Consider the following 14,027-nt stretch of genomic DNA (forward strand, 5'->3'; position numbering starts at 1 on the left):
TTATTTTTATTTATTACATTTATTTATTGTGTGTGTGTGTGGCCAGCTCAGCCCACCAGGGGGCGGGTCTGGCTGGCATGTGGTGCTGGGGATCGAACCGCGGTCCCTGTGCATTGCCAAGCTTGTTTCAAGTAGGTGCTTTAGACCACTGAGCCATCTCTCCAGCCCCTCATCTAGTCTTGAATATAAGAAAACAACAGCTAAATTTGACAAACAGGCAGGTATCTGAAATACCTATTTGAACACAAAGGGTAGAGGCTGGGTATGATATATAGCTCAGCAACATAGCACCTGTCCAGTAAGCACGGGTCACTAGCTTGATTCCCAGAACCGTCCCCCTCACAAAAAAACTAGAACATAGACTAGAAAATGAAAACCTATAACCAGGTATGTTTCGTAAGAAATATACAATAACAAGGAGGAAAAATCAGGTTTTCTTGGGCCAGCAAGATAGCTCAGTGGACTAAGCACCTGCTTAGGCAAGCGCAGGGACCACCGGGATTCAATTCCACAGTACCACATGCCACGCCAGCCCCCCCCCCGGACTCTCTGAGCGGGCCACCAAGTTCAAGCATGGTGGCACACACCTATAATCACAGCACTGGGGAAGCTGAAAACAGGAGGATCACTGAGTCTGAGCTGTATAGTGAGACCCTCCACCAAATACAAAAATCAATCAATCAATCAATCAATCAATCAGGTTTTCTTAAATTTGTTATTTATTCCTACACTATACAAACTTATCTCAGACACAAATTTATCTAAGATAGACCCTCTACTGTGGTCCTACAGTGCTTCCCTGTCATCCTTCCCTCCCACATTCCCCACAGTGAAGCTCCAAGTACTAAGGCTAACAGCTGGTAACAGAACCCCTGGCCCAAGGTAACAGAGGCTAAGTGGGATCCAAAGCAGTTTTGTGGATTCATGAATGAGCTTTGTTAGCAGCTTTCAAATTCCTAACATTCCAAAACTTGTCACTGACACAGAAAGTACACAGACTCACACTTAGAAGATCTTAGACTGGATCCCCTCCATTTTCCTAGACACAAGGCCCTGAGCTCATCCTTGAGCTTGCTGAGTCTCAATTTGGGTACTCCTGTGATTACCCTGTATGTCTTATGTACACACTCAGGAGAAAATATTTAGTAGTACTCTGAAGATACATGATTATTGCACACAAGCACATACACACACACAAACACATATACACACACATATATATTTTGCCTGCAGAAGACCAAGGTTGCAGGGTGAAGTTAGCACACATTGGCTGACACACATCAGTGAGGGGCCAGACAACTAAAAGGGAGAGGGAAGCTAAGGAGTTCACAGGCCCAGCTGACTGACAGCAACCCCATGATAGTCATAGCCCTTTGCCTAAGCAGTAACTGAGGAACTAAGGTGTGGGGGAGATGCTATGTATATTCTTCCACTGAATCTGCACATAAGACATACCAGATTACCCAAACAGAAACTCAGCAAACTGCGTCCAGGAAGCAGTGCATGGCAGCTGTCCCTAGGTCTTCTGATTGCACATCTTGTGTCTTTTCCCTACCAGTGAGAGAACCATGTATAATATAGCAACAGGTGAATCAAAACCAAAGCCAGTGGTAATGCCAGAGATGGTGCCTGTAGAACCCAAGGGTAAAGAGGGAAGGTTTTATTACTTGGCCCTGAAACATGTTCCCCACTTTTTCTTCTGTTGAGTTTATGGGCTGAGGATAGATAATTCATGTACAAGAGAAAAAATTCAAATGATACAAGGGTGTATGGAAAGAAACAAGATTTCTCTAAATGCTTAATCTCCTGGTGCCAACATTGGTATTAGCAAAAATAAGAATGCATGTGATTATGAGCATATAGTTGTGTATACTGTATGTATAAGGATATCTTTGGTAGAATTCACAAAAATTGGTAAAAATGATGATTTAGGAGGGGCACCGGGAGATTAACAGTTCTGCATCTTAATTTTTGCTTTTATTTAATAACACACTCCAGAAATTATTCTGTATCAGTGACTAAAGTGATACATTGTCCACTGAAAGGACATAGGATAATGACCCAGCAAGTCCTTATAGGTAGTCTGTAGGTGATTCTTTTTGCTTTTTTAATTAAGTCAGGGCCATAGTGGGCATCCCACATGTACATCTTTCTTCCTTTCTGCATAATCTGCCTAACCAGAGCCCAAAGATCTACTAGTGGCATCATTTCCCACCAGGATGACTAGGCTTACACTGTGTTTCATAAATGTTCTGACAGTTTACTTCCTCTTTCTCCCAGCCTCATTAACAGTGTGGTACCTCACTAAAAGTGGTACCTCACTAAAATTTATTAATCTTTTTGCTATTTCACTGCAGCCTGAAGTTGCATTTCTCTTATAAATGATGGTAAACACTTTATCACATGTTGAAAAATAATCTTTACATCTAATGCTCACTTTCCACTGAACTGGAGTAGTGGATTTTGAGGTCACAGAAAGTAAAGCTGTAGTTATCTGTTCTAAACTGATCTAAAAAAAAATAGTAATAAATAAATAAACTAATCTCAGCCTCCTGGGATGACTTGGAGGAGGGAGCCGAGATCAAAGAGTGGCTGTGAATGAGTAGCAAGTGGTACAGCTAACTCACCAAAGCTTCTCTGTTGTTCACTGTGACCATTGGTGCTGACCATAAACACTCCCTAAGAGCCCTGTCTTATGACAGCTCATCTGTGCTTTTTAATTAATTTATTTATTTATTTTGTTATTTTTAAAATCTTTTATTTCTCTACTTGGTACAGGGTCTCACTACACAGCCTGGACCCTAGTGATCCTCCCATCTCAGCATTCCAAATGCTGGGATTACAAGGATGCACTACCACACCCAGTTTCAGGGCTGGCACAATCCAGGGCCAGCACAGCATGAGGTACCAGGAGGGATCAAACTCAGGTCCTTGAGCTTGCCAGGCAGATGCTCAGACCACTGAGCTATCTCCCCTGCTCCAGTTTATTTTTGGACTGCTAGAGATTGAAATCCTGGTGCAAGCTAGGCAAGTACTCTACCACTGAGCTATAGCACCAGCAACCTGTAATTTAAAAAAAGAAGAAAGCCAACGAGACAACCATAGTGGCACATGCCCATAACTCTAGCAGTTAAGGAGGCTGAGAAAAGAGAATTACAAGTTTCAGGCCAGCATGGACTACACAGTAAGATGCTATCTCAAAATTAAAAAAGAAAGCTGAACATGGCAGTGTGTAAGTGTAATCCCAATTTCTCAAGAGTCTATGAGAGGAGGATGGAAAGTTTGAGGCCACGGATAACTTAGTGAGACCTTACTTAATGGGCTAAATAGTTCAGTGAAAAAACCCTTGATTTGATTCTCAGTACAATATAAATAAATAAAATAAAAAGGACTGGTAGCTGGGTACAGGAGCACATACCTATAATCAAAGCACTTATGGGAGCTGAGGCAGGAAGTCTAGACTACATAGTGAGACCCTGTCTCAAAGAGAAACAAAGAAAGCTGGGTAGGGATGTACATAGTGTTAGAATATCCCTGGATTCAATCACTGGTACTGGGAAAGAAGAAAGGAAGGAAAGAAGAAAGAAAAAAAAAAAAAAGAGGGAGGGAGGGAGAGAGGGAGGGAAGGAAAGAGAAAGACAAGGGAGGGAGCGGAAGGGGAGGAATGGATAAACAGAGAGAGACAGAGACAAAAAAAAGATTCTTCTTTGCCTTTGATAGTTGTTTCTGTGTCTAAATTCTTGTGATCTCAGGCTCAACGAACATAATAGACAACTTTCCTGACTTACATGGCACTGTTTCAACTTCCACGCCTCTTACCTGGAGCCCCTCTGAATTGGAATGTCCCCAGAAGGGGGCCATGGTGCACTTGATCTTCCCCTCAGGATCCATTTCAATGTCCCACCAGGAGAGAACCACTTGCGCGTGGCCAGATGCCAAAGGTTCAAACTGCCTGCTATGGCAGGCTGCTGAGCTACTAACTTGCCTGCTGAAGTCCACACTGTGGAAGAACATTCAGGAAATGAAGCATAACTTAACCTCACACACTCCATTGCTAAGCTTCTGTGACAATATCATCAGTAACCACAGCTGATAAAGGACTCAGCTGGGTTTCCTTTCCATACAAAACAAACTTTCAAAGCCCCAAATTCAATCAAATATCTCCAAGCATTGGTCACTCAGGAAGGGTCCTCGGTACCTGAACATAGGTAGCACCTTGCTGAGGACAACGAAGTCAGAAGGTGGCACTTGGTTCAGCTGGATGTCATAGACGGAGGGCGCACCTGGGCACCTCTCCAGATCTGAGGGGGGAACGATGACCTGCTCTCCAAGGCTGCTCTGAACATGGACAGGAAATAGCTTGTTCCATGACCACATCCTTCTGGATTCCACCAGCTGTGCATAGACAGTTGCCCTGTGAGGCACTGCCTCACAATTCTCCTAAGTTTATATTAAAAAACAAAAGAACAAGAAAAAAAATCAGTTACCTGACCAACAGTAATGTCCAGGGATCAAAACAGTCTACTCCTTTATATTAGGCTAATTTAGTAACAGCTATCACCTCTCACTACTTACTAAGATAATAAATTGTTCTCAGCCCTATGTCCTTGGAAAAAGAAAAAAAGGTTAAGTAAATTTCAAAAATACACATTATGCCTAAAATAGTTTAAGTCAGACAAGTAAGTTACCCAGCACTTTAAATACTTCAAAAATAGCCCTGAATTGTCATCATGCTGATGAACTCCCACACTGACTTCGAAGAGAGTCCACATCTTACTGTGAAGCAGTAGTTCCTAGGCTGGGCTCGGAGCACCAACTCAGAATAAATCTTACCTGGGCAACAAGACCAGAATCTGTTTACTACAAAACCCAAAGAATAAGCATCCACCCTCAGCTGACCTGACCTGCTGGCTTCACTTGGAGTCACTAATTATATACTATTTCTAGGTGGCTGAAGCTCTAGTTCTTCGACAAGTTGTCTTCCTACCTCATCCATCCTGCATCCTTTATAGGCCAGCACTAGGGACCCAGCAGTGAAGACTACTGCATGAAACTATAAGCAAAGGCTTTCTCTACCTCAGCACTATCAGCTACCTGAGCTAGAAACCTCCCTAGAACTAAAGGGTATCACAGGCTGTATGGAGAGGTACCAAAGGCTGCAATGAGCCTGATGCAGTAGTGAGCAATACGTATGCACCAGCTGAGATCACAGCAGCACACCTGAGCAAGGCCCTGGGCACCTACCTGTACAAGATGCCTATGTGCATGCTCATAGGAGGGCAGTGCTCCCTCCCCAATCAGTTCTGTGTCAAACAGCTCTGTGACCAGGATGTTGGCACGGCATGGCATGTCACCATCTAAAAAACAGGGAACAGAATGAGAAACAACCAATAGACTAAGAAAAATATTTTCAGCAAATGTATGGAACATGAGAGTTATAGGTTATTAGAGCTAGGGGCGGTGGTGCACGCCTGTGATCTGAGCACTCAGGAGGCTTTAGGTAGTAGGAGTGCTGCAAGTTCAACGTCAGCCTGAACAGCATAGTGAAACCTTGTCCCAAAAAGACCAAACAAAAGTCATTATACTACAGGCAAATACAAATGCCGGTGTCATGTCTGCACTGGTTTTCCAATGGTTCAATAACAAAAGGGCCATGTTTATATATTCACTGTATATACATATATATGGAACTTCATATGGTATATATATTATGATATATACGAACGATTATGTATCTATATGGATGATGTATATATGGTAAAATGATAACTGATAAATCTTAGTTCCAGAAAATGGGTGCCCTCTGAACTGCTTTATCAATTTTTCTGTATGTTGAAAACTGCATGGGGCTGGTGAAATGGCTCAGTGATCTAAAGCACCTATTTAGAACAAGCTTAGCAAAGCACAGGGACCACGGTTCAATTCCCCAGCACCACATGCCAGCCAGCCCCGCCCCCTGGTGGCCTGAGCTGGCCACACACACACACACACACACACACACACACACACACACAGAAAAAAAAAAAAAAATTAAAAAAAAAAAAAAAAAGAAAACTGCAGGGGCTGGCAAGATAGCTAGCTCAGCGGACTAAGCTTGCTTAGGCAAGCAATTTAATCCCCCGCCCCCCCCACCACATGCTGTGCCAGCCCCACCTCCCAGGGCAGGTTGAGCTGGGCCACAGAGTTTGGGCAGGCATAACGGTCTATGCCTGTAATCCCAGCACTGGGGAGGCTGAAAACAGGAGGATCACTATGAGTCTTGGCTGCGTAGTGAGACCCTGTAACAACCAAACACTTTTTAAAAAGAGAAAGAGGAAGAGGAAGAGGAAGAGGAAGAGGAAGGCAAGGGAAGGGAAGGGAAAGGAATTGCAGGTAGACTTGGAAAAAAACAGTAAGAGAACAACATGAACCTAAAAGGACCTGGTGGTACACAGCTATAATCCCAGCCTCTGGGAGGCTGAAGCAGGAGAATCACAAATTTAAACCCAGACTAGGCAATTTAGCAAGGCTGTCTCAAAACAAAACAAAAAAATGGCTAGTGTCTGGACACTGTGGTCCACACCTGTAATCCTAGCACTAGGGAGGTTGAGGCAAAAAGATCAGAGTTTGAGGCTAGGTGACTTACATAGAGTTCAAGGCCAACCTCAATTACATAGTGAGACCCTGTCTCAAAAAAACAAGAAACAAAAGGGTGGGGATGTAACTTAGTGTGAACATCCAGTATACCTCCCACAAAACAAAATAAAGGGGTCGGGGAGATAGCTCAGTAGAATAAATGCTTGCCTGGCAAGTGCAAGAGTCTGAGTTCAATCCCTGGTTCTGAAAAAACAAAACAAAACAAAAAAAAAAAACAAACAGATAACTATAAACACCTAAAAGGAAAATCAAATAAAAATAAGAATAGGGAAAGCAAAAAGAAAAACACAAATAGTCCGATCTTCAATAGCAAAAATTATTTGGAAAGCAAAAACTGAAGACTGGTATAGTACTTCAAATACTAAGTAAGGGAGGGAAAGAGGGCACGAGAGAGAGAGAGAGAGAGAGAGAGAGAGAGAGAGAGAGAGAGAGAATTGTCTGATGACCTTCAATCACTACAAGTTCAGCTACACCCACCAAAATTGATATGTTACTTAACACTCTCAGATGCCTTCTACTGAATCCTCTTAATTAAACTAGTATCTTGCTACCAAACAATGTCCCAAATAACAGCTGTTTTAGGACAGTAGAGTTGTGGAAGATTCTTCTGTTAACTATCTTCTAAACCTGTGATACATTACTTCTATAATTATAATTTTTAATGAGCCAAGAAGAAAACAGACTTCGTAAGGGGCTATTCATCATAAAGAATCAACTGTAAACACTTCTAATGGCTCATGAATTGTAATCTGATAAAGCCCACTCATCTTCCTTACACAGAGAACAACTAACACAGACAATGCTAGAAAAGGGCAGTATTAAAATAGTTCAGGAAAGGGAATAATAAAGAGTTTCAATCTAGAGTCCTATAGACTTGGCCTCAGCCCCATTTTCAATCCCTGAGCCCTTGATTCAGACCAAAAGTTTCCTTATCTGCAAAAGGGAGATAATGAGGTTTGTCTCATGTGGTGGTGGTGAAGACAGCAAAAGGAAAAAATGTACTCTTCCTGTGAAATACATTAGTGCTCAATAGCAGTATGAAGGAGAATGACGGTGAAGAAGAAACTTTCATCTCCTGGCCTAGAGTCCCAAGAGGGCCTGCCCATCATCTCTAATGTCATGCCAAGTCCAACCAGAATACAATGTTCAAAACTGCCCCTCCCCACTGCCACACATCTGCCTCTCCTCAGTGTTTCTAGGGCCAGGAATATAACCCAGTGGCACAAGTGTCTGCCAGCAAGCACGAGGTCCTAAGTTCAATTCCCAGTACCAAAAACAAACAAACAAACAAACAAACAAACAAAAAAACCCATGGAGTTTCTACCTCACGCACCCAGCAGAGACCTGAACAAAGTCATGCCACAATAGCCTACCCAAAGTAGATGTACAGCAGTATGCTCAAGAAATGGCACTTGTGTACTGCCACATCCCCTTGGACATTTGACAGTGTATGGAGACATATTTGGTTGGCACAAATGGTGTGGGGAAGGACAGTGCTCCTAGAATCTAGTAGGTAGAGGCTAAGGACATAGCTAAACATAATGTTCTGGCTGGCATCCCACAACAAAGATTTACTAAACCCCAAGAGTCAGTACTGCTGCTGCTAAGAAATCCTGATTTAGACCTATCTGATCTTGCTCCCATAAAACTGTTTTGTGTGTGTCTTTTTTTTTTGTTGTTGTTGTTGTTCCTCGAATGCCTTCAGGGCACTTTTGGCCAGCTGGAGAGGTGTGAGGTTCGAACTCCAGCAACCTGAGGCTGACAGCTTTGTGGAAGCAGCCACTTAAAAGGCCTGAGCTACGGCCAGGCCCCCTGTGTGTCTGTCTTGAGACAGGGTCTCACCACACAATTCAGGCTGGCCTTGAGCTCACTTGTAGCCCAGGCTGGTCTTGAACTCACAACAATCTCCTGCCTCAGCCTCCTGCCTCACTGTTGAGTGCTGGATTTTGTTGTCTAAAAAATCAGAGAAGAGGCCGAGGCAGGAGGATGTGCCACCACTCCAGTTCCAAAAAAAACTTTAAAACGAACTGTAATAGGGTCAAATTCAATAGCAAGTGCCTCAATTGCCTCAATTTTTAAAAGAGAAAAAAATCCAGCACTCAACAATGAAAAATTCCCAATAAGTACAGCATCCAAAAAAATTAACATTTGAAGAAGGAAAGTATGACTTACAAGTAGCATAAAAATTAGCAGGGGCGCTGGTGAGATGGCTCAGTGGTCTAAAGCACCTACTTAGAACAAGCTTAGCAAAGCACAGGAACCTTGGTTCAATCCCCCAGCACCACATGCCAGCCAGCCCCGCCCCCTGGTGGGCCGAGCTGGCCACACACACACACACACACACACACACAAATAAATAAAAATTAAAAAAAAAAATTAGCAGGACATGGGGCTGGTGAGATGGCTCAGTGGTCTAAAGCACCTACTTAGAACAAGCTTAGCAAAGCAAAGGGACCACAGTTCAATCCCCCAGCACCACATGCCAGCCAGCCCCGCCCCCTGGTGGGCTGAGCTGGCCACACACACGTGCACACACACACACACACACACATAAATAAATAAAATAAATTAAAAATTAAAAAAAAAATTAGCAGGACAAAAATTAGCCCACAAGACAAACCCAAAAGAGACCAAGATGGCAGAAATAAAGATAATATTTAAACTGAAAAAATAAATGTTAAGCATGAAAGAAAATAAATGTTATTAGCCAGGTACAGTGGTGCATACCTATAATCTCAGCACTGAAGGGGACTAAGGCAGGAGGATCATAACTTTTGAGTTCCATCAGGGCAATGACCCTGTCTCAAAATAAAAAATAAAGAGAGCCAGGGATGTAGCTCACCAACGGAACATCCCTGGGTATGATTCCCAGCATTACACATGGGCCAGATACACAGCTCTGTGGCTCAGTGCCTGCCTGGCAAGTTCAAGGTCCTGAGTTCCATTCCTGGTAATGCCCCACCCCCCAAAAGCCATACCCAGTATCTCTCTCTCTCTCTCTCTCTCTCATACACACACACACGTTATGAGAAAATCAAATGGAAGTTTTAGAGATTAGAAAAACAGTACCAGAAAAGCCAGGTGTGGTGGTGCACACCTGTAATCCCAGCACTTGGGAAGCTGAGGTAGGAGTATCATTGAGATCGATGGTGCAACCATTATGGAAATCAGTGTGGAGACTCCTTAAGAAAGTAGGACTGGAAATCCCATTCAAGCCAGCTATCCACCTACTGGGGATTTTCCCAGAGGAACTGAAAACATCATATCATACTGATATCTATGTACCTATGTTTATAGCGGTACAATTTGTGATAGCCAAATCTTGGAAACAATCAAGATGCCCGTCACATGAGGAATGGTTGAAAAAGATGTGGTATTTTTATACAATGGAGTATTACTCAGCTATAAAGAATGATAAACTTGAAGCATTTATATTTACGTGGATGCCACTTGAAGATATACTCATTAGTGAAATAAACCAGACCCACATGTGTATCATATAGTCTCATTAGTATAAGAACTCAAAAGAAGAAATACAAATAGAAAGGTGTAACACAATTAAAAGGAAAGCGAGAACTTGAGGATTGGACAATGAGGAGAGGGCAAAGAGAAGAGCTAGGAAACAGGACAGGGACAAAGCCAGGCATTTATACACCCAAGATGGGCAAGGCAATGATCCTGAGAAACATCAGCAGGTTTTTGAAACTAGCAGTTAACTGGTAGGATTCTCACCCTGACTAACTATATATGAGGATACCTGTGAACCAAGCAACTGCCCTGAAGATAGCAATGTGTAATAGAAGGGTCACGCTTGGAATGCCTGTCATTCTGGTCTTCTAAATACATACTTCATGCCATGACATACCAATTATTATCATACTATGTCACAAGTTTTTTTTTTTTTTTAAATGGGTAATAAATGAAAAAAAGACACAAGGGAAAAAAAAAGTCACAGGACTGTCCTGCTACAATGCTGCATATGGTTATATTTCTAAATTTCTGCGTAAAAATATGTAATTGTTTATTCATATTCTTTAAATATTTTTCATTTAAAAAATTTTTATCTCCATATTCTGTACTTAATGTTTAACATATCAATACTTGATGGAAAATACCTGTTCCATGTTATGCCTAAGATGTTTGATATTCAGAGAGTAAAATTAAACCCAACTGCATATGTTGTAGAGTAATAATAAGCTTCTCTTCTGAAGCATTAACAACCTAAGTTTGCAGACCAAAAATTAGAGAAATAGAAGGGCTGCAAGGACAGCCAGCATTTTGACCATAGTCTTTCAATGTCAGTGAAGACTCAGGACATAGGAGAACCTATACTGTAACATCATGTAACTCAATTGTGTCCCAAATTTTCTCATCAAGGAGATTATGGAGCCACAGAGCAATGTGATCAATGACATAGAGTGTGCCTAAGGAGAGTTGCCTGGAGAGAAAACATTCTCTCAGGCTTTCACAGAGAGCAAACTGGTCAAGCAATGGCCGTGACTCATCCACATGGCTGACACTGACAAAGGATCTGCAAACTGCAGTACAGGGTTACAGGATAAATCCTGAGGGTACCTGACTGACCTTATCAGATACAAAAGTTACATTTCTTGTTATATAGGTCTTACTTTATCTTGGTCTTAACCATCCAGCAGAAAAGTACAAAAACGAGGTATATAAAGTAAAGCCATATTAATATGCTGAGCTGTGAAAGGCTCAAGTCAATAACTTCTGTGGATAACCCACTACTATTGTGGACTGCTGGATTGTGTTGGATTTTTTTGCTGAATTCATGCACCTATAGTATTTAGATGCCAATGGAATACCCATTTCTGATAGGACTAAACAAAAAAAGGGGATATAAAGGAAGGATCATTTTGTATCTGTATATGCAGAATAGTTAGGATAAATATACAGGTACTTTCACTTAATTCAATGAGAAGAAAGATTTGTACTAATAGTGTTTAGACAGGATATCCTACCTGCATCCGGTACTATGGATAACCACTAGGAAGATAACAACGTACAATGTATTAATTATTGAAACTGTCCTATTAATCAGTTTTGAAACTGTCTTATTGCTATTTATTTCTCAATAAAATAAAATTTTAAAAAATTTTTTAAAAAAATAGTTTGAGACCAGCCTGAACTGCAAAGTGAGCTCAAAGCCAGCCTGAACTGCACAGTAAAACCCTATCTCAAAAAAGAAAAAAAATAAATAAAGTATCAAAAATAAAGTTTATTCAATGTGTAAAACCGATTAGACACTATTAAAAATATCAGTAAAGTTAAAAAATATCAGTGAAGTACCCTAGTCTTTCAACAAGTAAAACAATAAGCCTACTGGTAAGTACAGAAAATGGAGTCCTGCTTAGCAAAAAAGTACTAGCCCCAGATAATGAGCTTCCAGAGCAGTACATTATAAAGCAGGGCCAGGGATGTACCTCAATGGTAAATGTACCTCAGTGGTAGACCATTTGCCTGGTATAGACAAGGCCTTGGATCCAATCCCCAGCACCAAAGGAAAAAAGACTAAACAACATATGCCGACATATTTATTACAATTATTTCCTTGAAATTCTTGAAAGAGCAGATCTAATCTATACTGAAAAAAATCAGTGGATACCTAAGGCCAAAGGCCATGCCATGCAGGAATTGATTATACAGGGTCATGAGGAACCTTTTGGGCATGATAGATATATTCTATTATCTTGATTGCACCGGTGGTTACAAATGTGTTTTTGTTGAAACTTCTCAAGTTTGGGCACAGCAGCACATGGATGTAATCCCAGTACTTGGTTGGCTAAAACGGGAAGATCATGAGTCTGAAGGCAGCCTGGGTTCCACAGCAAATTTGAGGCCAGCCTGAGCTACAGGAACTCCACCTCAAAAAAATAAAAAAATTCTCATCAAACTAAATTCTTAAAATGGATATACTCATTTAGGTACATTATGCCACAATAATGCTGATTAAAAACGGGTCAGCAGATTACCAGGCCTTGCCAGCCTGGCCCTGGCACCACCACCGGGGCACGCTAAGACTGGGTGTGGTAGAGCCCACCTATAATCCCAGCTCTTGGGAGGCTGTAAACAGGCAGATCACTAGAGTCCGATAAAGTAGGGAGAAGCTGAACACCCTATAGACCCTTCCTTAAAATACAAAAAAAAAAAGGGGGGGGTGGATAATGAGTTAGGCATGGTAATCCTAGCACTCTGGGAGGCTGCAGCAAGAGAAAAGTTTAACCCTATCCCAGCCACTTAGGAAGACTGTCTCAAAATGAAAAGTTGGGTTTTTTTTAATTTCAGGTCTGGGGATATAGGTCAGTGTGAAGACCTTGAGTTCAATCCCCAGGATGCAAAAAAAAAAAAAAAAGAATAATGGGAATCTAATACTCGCATGTTTCCCTCCCTGTTTAGGAAAAAAAGGGAAATAATATTATGTGCAACTTTTAGTATGTCTGTTATATTTTAAAAATAAAGGGGGGGGCTGGGGAGATGGCTCAGTAGGATAAGTGCTTCCCTGGCAAGCACAAGGGTCTGAGTTCAATCCCCAGTTCCACAAGAAAAAACAAAAAAACAAAAAAAATAAAGGGGGCTGGTGAGATGGCTCAGTGGTCTAAAGCACCTACTTAGAACAAGCTTAGCAAAGCTACAGGGACCGCTGTTCAATCCCCCAGCACCACATGCCAGCCAGCCCACCCCCTGGTGGGATGAGCTGGCCACACACACACACACACACACACACACAAAATTTAAAAATAAATAAATAAAATAATAAAAAAATATAAAAAAATAAAAATAAAAATAAAGGAACACTTTCCTTCCTTGATAATATGTTTCAGATTTTCCATCAAAAAAATTGGTTTGTTTCTGTAGTGCTAGGATTGAACCCTGGGCCTTCTGTGTGTTAAGCAAGTGCTCTACCACTGAGCTATATCTGCAACTCAAAATAATTTTTTAACAAAAGAAGGTTGAAGTTAGGTAGATGCATCAATCATAAAATATAACACTGTAGAAATACTGGTAATATCCATAACCCATTATTTTTTTTTCTTCCAAATCTTTCACCTGTGTCCTCTAAGAATCAAATGGCATGTCAGAACACCTGGAAAGCCTGTGCCACCATGGAAAGTCTCCAATGCATGGCAGACCTTAAAAAGTCTCTTCCTGCTACCTTAATTTCACTTCAGTCTGACCAGGCTTAAAGAGACGGCCTGTACAAGAATTTCAGCTTGCTTAGAGAATAAGGAGGTTTTGGATGTGTGAAAGCAGATGTACTGATTGGCTTTTATTTTTAGCTGGGACTGAGGAGACAACTCAGTAGAATTAGTACTTGCCTGGCAAGTGCCAAGTGCAGGGTCCTAAGTTCAATCCCCAGTACCACAAAAAAA

The 14,027-nt window shown here is 41.5% G+C and overlaps 1 protein-coding gene across 1 annotated transcript in view; it reads right to left on the bottom strand.

Moving 5' to 3' along the window:
• The window catches only part of Prmt7 (protein arginine methyltransferase 7), a 47,534-nt gene that overhangs the window by 16,872 nt on the left and 16,635 nt on the right, over positions 1-14,027 (bottom strand). The window contains exons 6-8 of the mRNA XM_004625836.3: positions 5,245-5,357; positions 4,199-4,440; positions 3,820-4,000 (exon numbers count right to left, since the gene is read on the bottom strand). Coding sequence (XP_004625893.2) covers positions 3,820-4,000; positions 4,199-4,440; positions 5,245-5,357 — 536 coding nt within the window. The remainder of the gene's footprint in view (positions 1-3,819; positions 4,001-4,198; positions 4,441-5,244; positions 5,358-14,027) is intronic.

Source organism: Octodon degus, unplaced genomic scaffold (genome assembly GCF_000260255.1).
Source record: "Octodon degus isolate 3935 unplaced genomic scaffold, OctDeg1.0 scaffold00011, whole genome shotgun sequence".
Taxonomy (NCBI): domain Eukaryota; kingdom Metazoa; phylum Chordata; class Mammalia; order Rodentia; family Octodontidae; genus Octodon; species Octodon degus.